Here is a 12,873-nt window from a genome sequence, read left to right as displayed (position 1 = left end):
CCACGATATTCAGAACTGTGATAGTTAAAACCAATTTCCTATCGGAGTAAGGGGACAGGTTCCAGGGCTTCCAGAAAATACTGAGGAATGTTTTTTATTTTATATTTTAAAATAACTACCACGATAGTTCAACAAATAACAAGCCTCGCATTGTACAAGTACCTGAAAAGTGCCTTCTCAGCACCCAAAATCTGCACAGTGCTGGCAGGGTACTTTGCGAGGTTTGTCAGGTTTCCAGCTTGCGAGATGAGACGCGCACCAACCTGCAATGACAAAATGTCTGAAGAGGGTTGCAGTCTCACACCACACACACACCTCCAGAATACATGTGGTTTGCACTTTTTTAAGGTTCCGACTTTACATCTCAAATGCTCAGAACCTTAGAACAAAACTGCATGGAAGAGTTAGGAAACCAAAAAAACTTGAACTGTGAGCAGTGATGACAGGCTCCCAGGCAAAATGGTCACCATACCACGTGACCGATGACGTTATAATCTATCTATTATATATATATAAAAGAAAGTTTTTGTTTGTTTGTTTGTCTGCACACGTTAATCTCCTGAACGGTGAAAGATAGGAGGAAACCTCTGAAACCAAAAAATGTCGGGACGGGCCCCGAGAAGGTTACAGGCTCGGTGGCGAGGCCGGTCGAGGCCGCCTCGGCCGGGCTGGGCCCATTTCGCAATAAATCTTCTTCTTCTTTCAAAATTCTCTTGAAGTACAACTTATGCACTTAATAGGAATATCTGACTGATTGCAACACTTGCTTTCAAAATTCTCTCTCGCGGGGCCCGACAGAAGAAAGAACAAGGAATCGTTGAGCACTAACTGATACTGGACTCGCGTCAGACCTATGTACAGTAGGGTGGCCCTTAAGGGTGTAGTACTGGTGAACAGGCGATTTTTTTTTTTTTTTTTTTTTTTAGCTGAACAGTTTTCTTATAGTCTTATAAACAAGAATCATGCTATTAGAGGTCATAGAAGTACCCCTAATTATTGTTATCTTTACACGCAATTTACAAGAAATATAATATTTTGCATGAAATTTGTTATAACTTTAAATTTGCATCATTCTTTTGGGCTGAAATTTGGACAGGATATTCAGAATATCACTTCCTTTAAAATGATGAAGGCTTTTGTTTATAGGAGTAGCCATTGTGGATTGATTGAAGGACAACCAAGTTTTATCTGGTAATTGGCATAATTAGCTAATTAGTGAACATTTGACATAATTTCACAAAATCCTCATCAGGTAGTAGAGTAACACATGTATAATACATGTACCAAGTTTTGTGTGAAAAGAATGATAGATGACATAGAAGATAGAAGTAGAAATGTGTTCTTTGTTTTTCCTTGTTTTTTATTGACGGTCTAATTTATGCAAATTATATGCATGGAATATGACAAAGAAGCGTTGAAACTGGTCTGAGTTAAAGCCAAGATGATATCTTTCAAGAAAAACTGAAAATTAGATATTAACTTGACTTTGTTTTTGTGTAAAGGCCTCTCAAAGGTACCTATGTAGTTTTCTCAATTTTTCACCAGTACTACACCCTTAAACGGGGTGAAAATTTTGAAATGTTAATTTGAATGTTCTCATGGCCTAAATGTGATCCATTTGGGATAGGAACGCTGCAGTCAAAATTTCATACAAGTCTGTATATATTTAGAGGTAGTCCAGGCACCTTCAAGAATCAAGATTTTATATATTTTTTATATTTCTAGTCCATAGATGTGATAATTATTCACAAGCATGTTTTATCAAACGGTGTTTATTTATTTCTGTGATACATACTGTATTATCTGTGATATGTGTTTTTAGTGTTCAGTGACCTCAATCACATGGTCTCTAGGGGGAAATGTTCAAGGGTGCTGGACTACCTCTAAATATTTATGAATTTAGCTGATATTTGGCCTGCTTTGTTGTTAGGGCAAATGGACCAGTCGTAGACGGTGAGAGCTTAACATTTCAAACTTTCAAAAATAAGGGCCACCCTAATGTACAGAAGATTAAATTCATTCAAAAAGAACCCGGGCAACGCCGGGTGCATTCAGCTAGTTTTCAATAAATTTTCCTCATGGGTAGACGATAATATCTGAAAATTGGTTTGGATCGCTTAAGCTGTTCTGGAGATATAGATTTTCATTATTTTTTTTTTCCCTTTATTTCCAAGATGGCTACCATACCATGTGACTGATGTCATGGTTGGCAAAAAAAGAAATCCTCATGTGTAGTCAATCATACGTGTGAAGTTTCAGAATGATCCGTTGAGTGGTTCTGGAGACATGGATTTGCAAAAACAAAAATCCTCAAATCAAAGATGGCCACCATACCACGTGGCTGATGTCATAGCTCAGAAACACGTTTTCCTTATTCATGATGAAACACCAATTCATGATGCACTAAGTTACATTGGTATCTTTGAGTTAAAGCTTCGTAGAGCTAACCACAACGGCTTTCTCGGAATAGTCGACACAAAATGTGTGAGAATAATAATCCTTACAAGAACAAGAACAATAGGCTTCCAGTGGGAACCTCACTGGAGGCCTAATACAATCAATGTTCTAGATCTGTCAGGTTCATGAAGGAGCTCAGGATCAGGAGCAGAAAGGAACAGGCAACACGCACGCACACACAAAGGTTCAGGGAAGTGTGAGAGTGACAAGTGGAAGAGAGCGAGGGGGCATGGGAGACAACATGAGGTGTCAATTGGCAGCACTCTTGAAAGAGGGGGGAAGATACAAAGCCACACAACTCACCACTTCGCCAATGAGTGTGGCGAGGTTTGGAGCAACTTGGTTCATCTTGGAACGCAGGTATTCATGCAGGTCCTTGCGGTACTTGAAGAGTGAAATGACACGTGTAGCAAAACTTTCTATATTAATCAAATCAAGTGGTGCGATGTCCATGCCTAAAAAACAAATTACAAAAGATAGCATTTAGTATTCTGCTATTGAGAGCTCAGCCAATACAAGGATGCCTCACGAACACAACAACCTGATAACCTTCAAATATTTACAACACAGACAAAAGCAAACTCAATATGTCAATAGAAGCCTGCATTAATAACTTGCCCATAGAGGAACGAGACACGTCCAAGATAGTTTGCGCTTTGCTACCATCCATTGTGATTTCTTCCAACTCCTCCAGCCTCTCCTCGGACAGTGTCTTGCGGTTACCAATCATCTTGGCAAGCTGACAGTACATGAGGTTGTCCAAAATCACTTTTACAAGCTCGGGAAAGTGGTAGCCATACCACTCGCTGTTAAGAAAAAAAAGAAAAAAAAGTGACATGGATAATTTTGATTCGTTCCAGGATAGATTTAAATCTGCACAAAAGTTAATCTTCCTTAAAACGCCAACAACAAAACAATATGTGTGAAGGCGTCCAAATGATGCTACCAACTATGACACACACAGTCCAGTTGGGTGGAAGCTTCACAGAAATCGATATTCCTCCCTTTTCTGTACAAACTGCATGGACAGAATGCAGTTTGTGGTAAGCATAGAGAGGGCAAACAGATGTTACACAAGTATTCATTTGGAAATACATGTCTTATAGGCATAAGGCAAATGCATGTTGGGAGAAAAAGGGTTAGGAATCAAAGTTATGGTTTGCTATGGCACACCAAGCACATGTCTGAGAACACAAAGAGGGAACTGCAATGATTGCTTGCTCATATCTTGTAAGAAACATCACTATTTAAGCTGTACTGCTTATGAAGGGGATTTCATAAAGTCCCTATCCTGACGGGGGCAGCAGTGTTCCAGGCTGAAAGACACTGTGGGCTATTTCCTTGGTGGCTGGTTGTCTGACTGAGAAACTGTTGACATAATATCCCATGCTTGGCCTTGGCGAAACATTCTTTCCGAATAAAGCTTATCCTGCCCTGTCAACTTTGTATAGTTTCTCTTTCGGAATGGTTGAACAAAGGATGTTGTTTGGAGTTCCGACTACGGGTTGGGGCCGGCTGTGGAGGACCATGGTGCCATTGTGATGTTGCATATGGTGTTGCAAGCTTATACGCCACGCCAACATCTTCCATGCATGTATTCTTATCTATAATAAACCTCTTGTACACAGTTCGAGTTCGACAATTTGCTTATTCTGGGGAGAGGGTTTGAAACACGCACGACATGCACCCATGTTGCTCCCCTTTCTAGCCCAAACTGACCGCACACGCATAGAGAATGTATTTATGTTCTTGTCCAGCTGATCGAGAAGACTGATGGAGTGGATTATCATGTTATCAGCTCGGTTGACGTTGAATTTGACCTTTGCACGAGAGTAGCTGTGGCCGAGACCCAGCTGCGCCTGTCCGGCAGATTGAGGTGTAAGGCCCTTGATCAGCAAGTGGAAATGCAGTCGGATACCTGCGTGCAAACATCAGTCATAACCAGAGCAAGCGGGTTATTTAAAGTTAATAAAACAGAAAAGCATGCATGAAAGATAAGCAGGAAATCCAACTTAATTTTGTTTTGAAAATAAAAATTCAAATTGCGCAGATATCCAATCACAAACAACAAATTATGCACCCTGAACCCTTCATTTCTGGACCCACCCCACCCCCATTCAAAAAATTCCGGATTCGTCACTGGAGTAGATGATACATATATACACTTGCTCCATTATGTATAGATTCAGTGGTTATAAAGAGCTTTATATAAATAATAAATAAAGCTCTTTCTAACCACTCACTGACTTGTATTAAGGCTTGGTACCTTCTGCGTGTCAAAGAAAGCTGAAATTTGGTGTGCCAGACATCAAAGCCAGTGTGTGTGTATGTGTGTATATATATGTGTATATGTGTGTGTGTGTGTATGTGTGTGTATGTGTATGTATGTATGTATGTATGTATGTATGTATGTATGTATGTATGTATGTATACATGTGTGTGTATATATATATATATATATACAGTGGAACCTTGACTTACGAGTGCCCCAACTTACGAGTTTTTCGAGATACGAGCCGTCGCTCGGGCGGTTTATTGCTTTGAGATGCGAGCCGAGATCTGAGTTACGAGCTTTCGCCACCCGGTCACGTGGTTATCTTGCCGTGCAAGTACAGTATCTCTGCCGTATATCGCTGCATTTTTGTTTTCGCATGTTGGTTATTTTGAGTTACGCCACCAGGTGGGTTCTGGTCACGTGGTTATCTTGCCGTGCAAGTACAGTATCTCTGCCGTATAGCGCTGCATTTTTGTTTTCGCATGTTGGTTATTTTGAGTTTACGCCACCAGGTGGGTTCCGGTCACGTGGTTATCTTGCCGTGCAAGTACAGTATCTCTGCCGTATATCGCTGCATTTTTGTTTTCGCATGTTGGTTATTTTGAGTTACGCCACCAGGTGGGTTCTGGTCACGTGGTTATCTTGCCGTGCAAGTACAGTATCTCTGCCGTATAGCGCTGCATTTTTGTTTTCGCATGTTGGTTATTTTGAGTTTACGCCACCAGGTGGGTTCCGGTCACGTGGTTATCTTGCCGTGCAAGTACAGTATCTCTGCCGTATAGCGCTGCATTTTTGTTTTCGCATGTTGGTTATTTTGAGTTTACGCCACCAGGTGGGTTCTGGTCACGTGGTTATCTTGCCGTGCAAGTACAGTATCTCTGCAGTATAGCGCTGCATTTTTGTTTTCGCATGTTGGTTATTTTGGAAAATTTCTTAGTTTTAACCGTATAGGAGGAGGACGTATATAACGGCAGAGGAGAAGAGCATGCCAGGCCACAACTTGTTCAGAGTGCCGGCGATAGCTCGCCTTCTCTTTGTGGAAAACACGGTACTGAGAAGAAGAAGAGGATGATGTGCTTGGATATAAAACACGCAATCGTCGAAAAACATGAGCGAGGTGTGCGTGTTGTCGACTTGGTGAGGCGGATGTGAAGGCAGCTGAAGATTTTATTATAACTGAGAAGAAGAAGAGGATGATGTGCTTGGATATAAAACACGCAATCGTCGAAAAACATGAGCGAGGTGTGCGTGTTGTCGACTTGGTGAGGCGGATGTGAAGGCAGCTGAAGATTTTATTATAACTTTTGCCGAACTGATAGAAGCCGAACGATACATCCCCCAGCAAATCTTCAACTGTGACGAGACAGGGCTCTTCTGGAAAAAGATGCCGAGGAGGACGTATATAACGGCAGAGGAGAAGAGCATGCCAGGCCACAACTTGTTCAGAGTGCCGGCGATAGCTCGCCTTCTCTTTGTGGAAAACACGGTGAGATCCTTAACATCCAACAACTAATGGGACGCAAACGGGGCGCCCAGTTTAGCGGTACACACATTGATGAATCACCCTGCCTGTGATTCACCCATGACAGGTTATAGCTGGGTCGGGATTCAAACCCAGGCTGGACAGTTTAGACTTTAGAGTCAAGTGTGCGTACCTCCAGTCCAGGCCATCCTGCCAACTTGTATGCTGCATACAGGTGAAATATAAAGCACGAGATATTTTTATATATACTGTATATTTTTTAAAAAATTGGTGTGGTTTTTGGCGGGCTGGAACGGATTAATAGCATTTCAATGCATTTTAATGGGGAAATTTGATTTGAGAAACGAGCAATTTGAGTTACGAGCTCGGTCACAGAACGAATTAAACTCGTAAGTCAAGGTTCCACTGTATATATATATATATACATATATATATATATACATATATATATATATACATATATATATATATACATACATATACATACATATATTTATATATACATATATTTATATATATATATATTTATATACATATATTTATATATATATATATATATATATATATATATATATATATATATATATATATATATATATATATATATATATATATATATATATATATATATATATATATCTTCTATCTATAATTCCAGTAATCTCTGTCTGTGTGTGTGTCTGTGTGTTTGTCTGTGACCGCTGTTTCTCGACAACCACGGGTCCGATATACTTGAAACTTGCCAGGTATATTGCTGGGGACCCGAGGATGTGCCTTTTCAACGTTTCATATTAATCGGACAAGTAGTTACCGAGCTATGTCCAAAAAACGATTCAACCAATTCAACCAATCAGAGAGCAGCGAGTTATCACGTGTGCCGAACGTGGCGAACAGACTCTGCCTCGGACGGCACATTTGAGAGCGTATTCATTTATTTCACGTTGGCAAACTATGTTGCCGCTATGTTGGCGTTAAACGATGTTTTAAAACTAATTAAAACTAATTTGCGATTCTTTCGCTTTCCTGTGCGTTTGTGCATGCTATGGCGATTTCTTTACCAAACTCCGCAAGCCGTTCGCTTTGGACCAAACCATTTCATGTAAATAGAGGGGGGGGATTGTCACCGTACTCGCAAGCCGTTCGCTTTGGACCAAACCATTTCATGTAAATAGAGGGGGGGGGATATAATTTTAGATATAGATATAGTACGGGCATGCCCTAGTATATATAATCGTTAGATTAAATAAGACGCGGACGTAGCTTCAGGACGTCGATCTTTAATTGTCGACAAGCTTTCGACCAACAAAGGTCTTTTCTGAGTCTACAAAAACAGCAGGCATGTATATCAGTCAAGTATGTATGGTGATATGTGTGTGAGATGCATACAGAAGGAAGAGCCATGCCAAAGTTCACTCACCAGCCCCAAGTTCAACGGAAGTGACCGTTTGCGTTACAGTTAGGGTGCACGTGCATATACAAATATAGAGATATACATACATAAACACACAAGCATATATTCATATCCCATTTATATTCATATAATATATTTATATATTTATATAAATGACATATAAAGGTAGAATGAATGAATGAATGAATGATGAATGAATGAATGAATGAATGGGTTACGGTTAACAATTTGATTGGGTTGATGTGGGAACATGCTTTAGTCATCAAAATTTATGCCATGAGGGACTTTTGTCCGAAGTTTGTGTATCCAAAAGGACTCACGTTTCAGAATCGTGGTGTGTGATCGATTTGTGATTGAATCAATGGCAGAGATCTGAATGTCATTTATAGAGTGATCCGGTTGATTAAAGTGTATCGTGTAAGGTAGAGATTTGCCCTGACTGGTGTGGAAGTTATTGATTTCTGACCGGGTGTTATTAAATCGTGTGTAGAGTGTATTTTCAGTTTTTCCAACATATTGTTTGGTGCACTTTTGGCAAGTGATTAGGTATATGACCCATGTAGATTTGCATTGTATGTGTACATAGATCTAGGAACCGCGCTCTTTGTTTATCACGGTCGGTGGCCACGGTCAGTGGCCAATCAGTGTGCCGCTTCCTTCCACCAATCAGTGGCCAGCTCCTTACCCCAACCAATCACACGTTCCCTGGGCGTGGTCCCAGCCTGCCTGGCACGATGTTTGTCGCCCATGGTGGCGTACTACGTGGCTGTTGCCTGTTGCTCCTCCAAAGTCATTGTGGTGGCGGGGAATTATTTAATGCGTGCACTAATGGACCTATCTAAGTGTCTATATGAGTGCGTTGCCATAAGGGACACTGGATTGCTCACAGAGGGAACGACACACAAGGGAATTTTACCCATAATCCCTGTACTAATTAGCATGCCTCACCCCTCGTGGCAGGGACAGATACAACTTATTCCGACATTCGGGCTACACACATAAATTACAGGTAGATTCCCTATCACAACAGTGGAGTACCTACCTATGCAGATCTACCTGGCTCTAGATATTCCTCTACGCCCTAACATAACAATACTTACCCTGCGCAGTCTACTTGGTGCGAGCAAACTCTTGTTTTTTAATGGGTTTTTTTCTTTGATCCAATATGGCCACCAGACCACATGAGCGATTAAATTATAAATTAGTATTCTCAAATAGAATTGTTGCATCGGTCACGGTCAATAAATTTCAAACTGATCAGACCAAGCGTTGTCTCTGTCGAATTATGTCACCAATGACGTCATCGTTAACACCTATTTCCCATATTGAGTTCTTTACAATGAGCCACATTTCAATTTTTTCCATGGAGCGGTTTTGGAGATAGAAGTGAAACTTTTTAGGGTTTTCCAAGATGGTGCCTGCACCACAGGACTTATGACGTCATGATTATCATTAAAATATTCTAAAGGAGGAGGTGCTCCTATGGTGAAAGTTTTGTGTCCATCAGACCAACAGTTGCGGAGAAAAAAAAAATCAATGATCGGATAAGTGTTGTATTTGTCGAATTTATGTCATAATTAAGGTACCAATGACATCATTAACAAATCTTATTCCCCAAGGGGAGTGAGTACTTGTCAACGAGTCATGTTTCAATTTTTTTCCATGGAGCGGTTTCGGAGATATAGAGGCTCAACTTAAAAAAAAATTTCCAAGATGGCGCCTGTACCACATGGCCTATGACGTCATAGTTATCATAAAAAAATTATTCAGGAGGAGCTGCTCATATTCTGAAAAATTTGTGTCCATCAGACTAACAGTTGCAGAGGAAATTCTTTTTCCCATACTGATCAGATGAAGCGTACTTGTCGAATTATACATCACTAGTGAGATACTCATGCTACGCACGGGTGGGAGGCCAGAAGCAAACAGGCAATGCAGGTACGGCGAATGCTAAAGCATGAAACCAATAAATTCCACATTCCTGTAGCACCCCCAGTTGCACGTCAGACATGGACAGCAAGTTGGTGAAGGACTTCCATGAAAAACGTACCCGTTTGCAAACAAACGGGTACGTTCACATTTAGAAACGTCGATCCGTGAAGTTCATGTTTAGAAAGTAGAAACCATCACGGCATGTCGTCATTTACTTGAACTAGATATATTTTTCATTCCAAACAACATAACTCCAATCACAAAATAAACTTTTAACAACATTGTTAATGTTTCCTTCATTGTAAAAACCACCAAGTCAACAGTTAAAAGGATTTTGAGCCGATAGGTGTTACGGCCTTGGCAAGATCGATGGAGACAGCGATCTGTTGGCGTATACACTGCCAAACTAGCTCTGTGGAATTCTCTCATGTAGAGATTAAACTCACATCGTTTGAACTTATATAGACAGGTGTGGGACTTTCCAAATTATGTCCAATCAATTGAATTTACCACAGGTGGACTCCAATCAAGGTGTAGAAACATCTCAAAGATGATCAAGAAAAATGGGAGGCACCTGAGCTAAATTTCAAGTGTCATAGCAAAGGGTATGAATACTATATGTCAATGTGATTTCAGTTTTTTCTTTTTAATAAATTTGCAAAACTTTCTAAAATCCTTTTTGTCTTTGCCATGATGGGGTATTGAGTGTAGATTGATGAGGGAAAAAATGAATTGAAACGATTTCAGCATAAGGTTGCAACATAATAAAATGTGAAAAAAGTGAAGGGGTCTGAATACTTTCTGAATGCACTGTATTATATATTAGGTGTACCGGAAAGTCACGTAGTTTTTCAAAGAGGAATACACAGCTTAAAAAACGACATTACTTTCCGGTACACCTGATATATAAAAGTATGCGGAAGGATCACAAACAACAGCAACTACGTGTTACAGAAAATACTAATTTTTTATTCCACACGTTTCACTTCATTTGACGTCCTCATTTAGATTCACCGATAGACATGCAATACGTTTGTGAAATGCAACATGCCATCTTTTGATTAAACCTGTTAGCGAAGAGATTGATAGACATGTCTAGTGCATATAAAACAGGAGAATTCCAACTTGAACAGAGAAAATAGCAGCTGCAGAAGCAACTGTACTTTCACATAACAAAACAAGTTCAATCCTTAGTGATACTGGTGCTTACCACGCAATATTTCTGCCACGACATTGGTCGTTTGGCATTGGATTCCAAGCTCCTCCAGTATTGCTGCCCCAATCTTGGGATCGGCCACACCAAGGATCACCTTTTTCTTCTTCTTCGACTGAGGCACATGGGTCTCGAGAAATATCCGAAGGTCGTCGTGCAGGATTCCTGAATAGCGAGCAGTACACAAAATCTCGGATTACCGCTGTGTGCAATAACCAATGGGTCAACGCGGCCTACAATTCAAAGCGTAATTGAAATCGTGAATCATTTCAATGCAGTTCATCTCAATTTTCACAATTAATTCTGCACTCCAGACCAGAATGACATGAAAAACACCAAATTTATCAATTTACCTTCTGACACGGCATTAATGTTCTCCAACGCTGCCTGAGCAGACTTGAAAGGCAAGAATGCTGCAAGTTTGACTATCTTATTGAAATTCCCAAAATTTGTGATGCTTGCTTCCACCTGAAACAAAAAAAGAGAAGTCAGTAACATTTCACCCTCTTCCCTTAAAATTGCAAGGTATTAAAAAAAAAGAAAAAAAAAAAAAAAGACAAAAGCAGGTGCTCAGGATATTTAACAATTGTGCTTCATGGCAACACTCAATTTGACGAATCAACGCCAGAAACAGAAACATTCGTTAAAAAAACAAAAGAAAAGAAAAGCATATGTTGCTCTACGAGAGACTCCTATTAACCTATTGAATATCAGATCAATAAAACATACCTGAGGCAAGAGCAAACCGATCTCCTCGACCTCCTGGACACACAGGAGTGCATATCCTGCAGCGTGCTCGAAAAGTGCATAGAACAACACCTGCAGAACAATGAGGCAATGGAAAAATCTTTTTTAAAACCAGGTGTACAGAAACCACAGAGGTAAGATACATAATAATATTGTTGCGGTTTTGAGAACCCACACTTGTAAATATGACATCATTAAAGGTTAAAGGTAGCACCCCATAGATAGCCACAAGCAACACGTAGGTCACCATAGGACATCAGTTATTTCATTAGTATGTGTATAGATAAGGCCATGTTTCCAATAGTTGAATCTGCGTTGTGTCAATCAAATAAGGAGGAGGCCCCATTCGTCCATTTTGACAGCCTCCCTCTCCAAGCGACGCCATTAAGCGCGCTCCCCAGTCTGTGCCCCATGGCCCCTTCCAATTTGGTGCGCTCCTTGGCCAGCAGCAGCAGCCTCAGCTGCCCGTAAGCTCGCTCAACGCCGCCATAAGCCACGAGGTGAGGCCCGGAAAAAGGGGGCGGAGCGCCAGGGAGAAGGTGTGGCCACGTCAAGCAGCCGTCAAAGGCGGAGCGGGTAAGCCCTCACCAGCCAACCAGGGCTGTAGTGACATCGCCTGATAGGTGTGGCTTTTGGGCTCGCGGAGCGTTCGCTGGCTGGATTATAAAAGCGAGCGCACAAAGCCCTTTTGGACAGAATTGATGAGAAGAGGACATGAGGACAGAATTGATTATCTCAACTCAAAACAAAACAAAACAAACAAACAAAAAAAACATTTCCTTCTCTGTTCTCATTCGTTTATTCATTCTTATTCGTTCGTTCGTTCTTCGACCACGTGTTTCTCCCCCATTTCCCCAGATAGTTTTCACTCATTAACCTTCAATGTTTACACTTTCCCCTCAAGTTATGTATTCCGTCATATTTTATAACACCTTTTTCTTCTTCTTCTTTAAAAGGCTGCTTTCGACTTGCTCACCAAATCAATTCATCCCAAAAAAAATATCCATCTCCTATAGTGCCTTTTTTCTACATTCCCTAAACTCTCCTGCACTCCATCCTCCATCCAGCGTCCTTAAACGTATTTTTAACTCGAAGGTCACAAGAAACTCATTTTGCAATAAATGTTCGTTTCCCATAAATCGTACACTTTCAAAAATCCAATCTCACCCCTCCCCTCCAAATCTTCCCCATAACCCCTCCCCTCCAAATCTTCCCCATCACCCATCCCTTTCAAATCTCCCCCCTTGCCCCCTCCCTCCTAAACTACCCCCTCACCCCTCCCCGCCAAGACGCCCCCTCGCCCCTCCCCTCCTAGACTCCTGCCTCACCCCTCCCCTCCAAATCTCCCCCATATC

At 40.9% G+C, this 12,873-nt stretch overlaps 1 protein-coding gene across 1 annotated transcript in view; it reads right to left on the bottom strand.

Annotated features, from left to right (window-relative positions):
• The window catches only part of NOP56 (NOP56 ribonucleoprotein), a 31,988-nt gene that overhangs the window by 6,651 nt on the left and 12,464 nt on the right, over window positions 1–12,873 (bottom strand). The window contains exons 2-8 of the mRNA XM_068106522.2: window positions 11,501–11,590; window positions 11,125–11,239; window positions 10,769–10,936; window positions 4,177–4,375; window positions 3,076–3,263; window positions 2,761–2,912; window positions 163–263 (exon numbers count right to left, since the gene is read on the bottom strand). Coding sequence (XP_067962623.2) covers window positions 163–263; window positions 2,761–2,912; window positions 3,076–3,263; window positions 4,177–4,375; window positions 10,769–10,936; window positions 11,125–11,239; window positions 11,501–11,590 — 1,013 coding nt within the window. The remainder of the gene's footprint in view (window positions 1–162; window positions 264–2,760; window positions 2,913–3,075; window positions 3,264–4,176; window positions 4,376–10,768; window positions 10,937–11,124; window positions 11,240–11,500; window positions 11,591–12,873) is intronic.

This window comes from Myxine glutinosa, chromosome 2, assembly GCF_964187855.1.
Source record: "Myxine glutinosa chromosome 2, kmMyxGlut1.1, whole genome shotgun sequence".
Classification (NCBI taxonomy): Eukaryota; Metazoa; Chordata; class Myxini; order Myxiniformes; family Myxinidae; genus Myxine; species Myxine glutinosa.
Note: the sequence above shows the minus strand (reverse complement) of the source record. Positions and strands in the feature narration are given on the sequence as shown.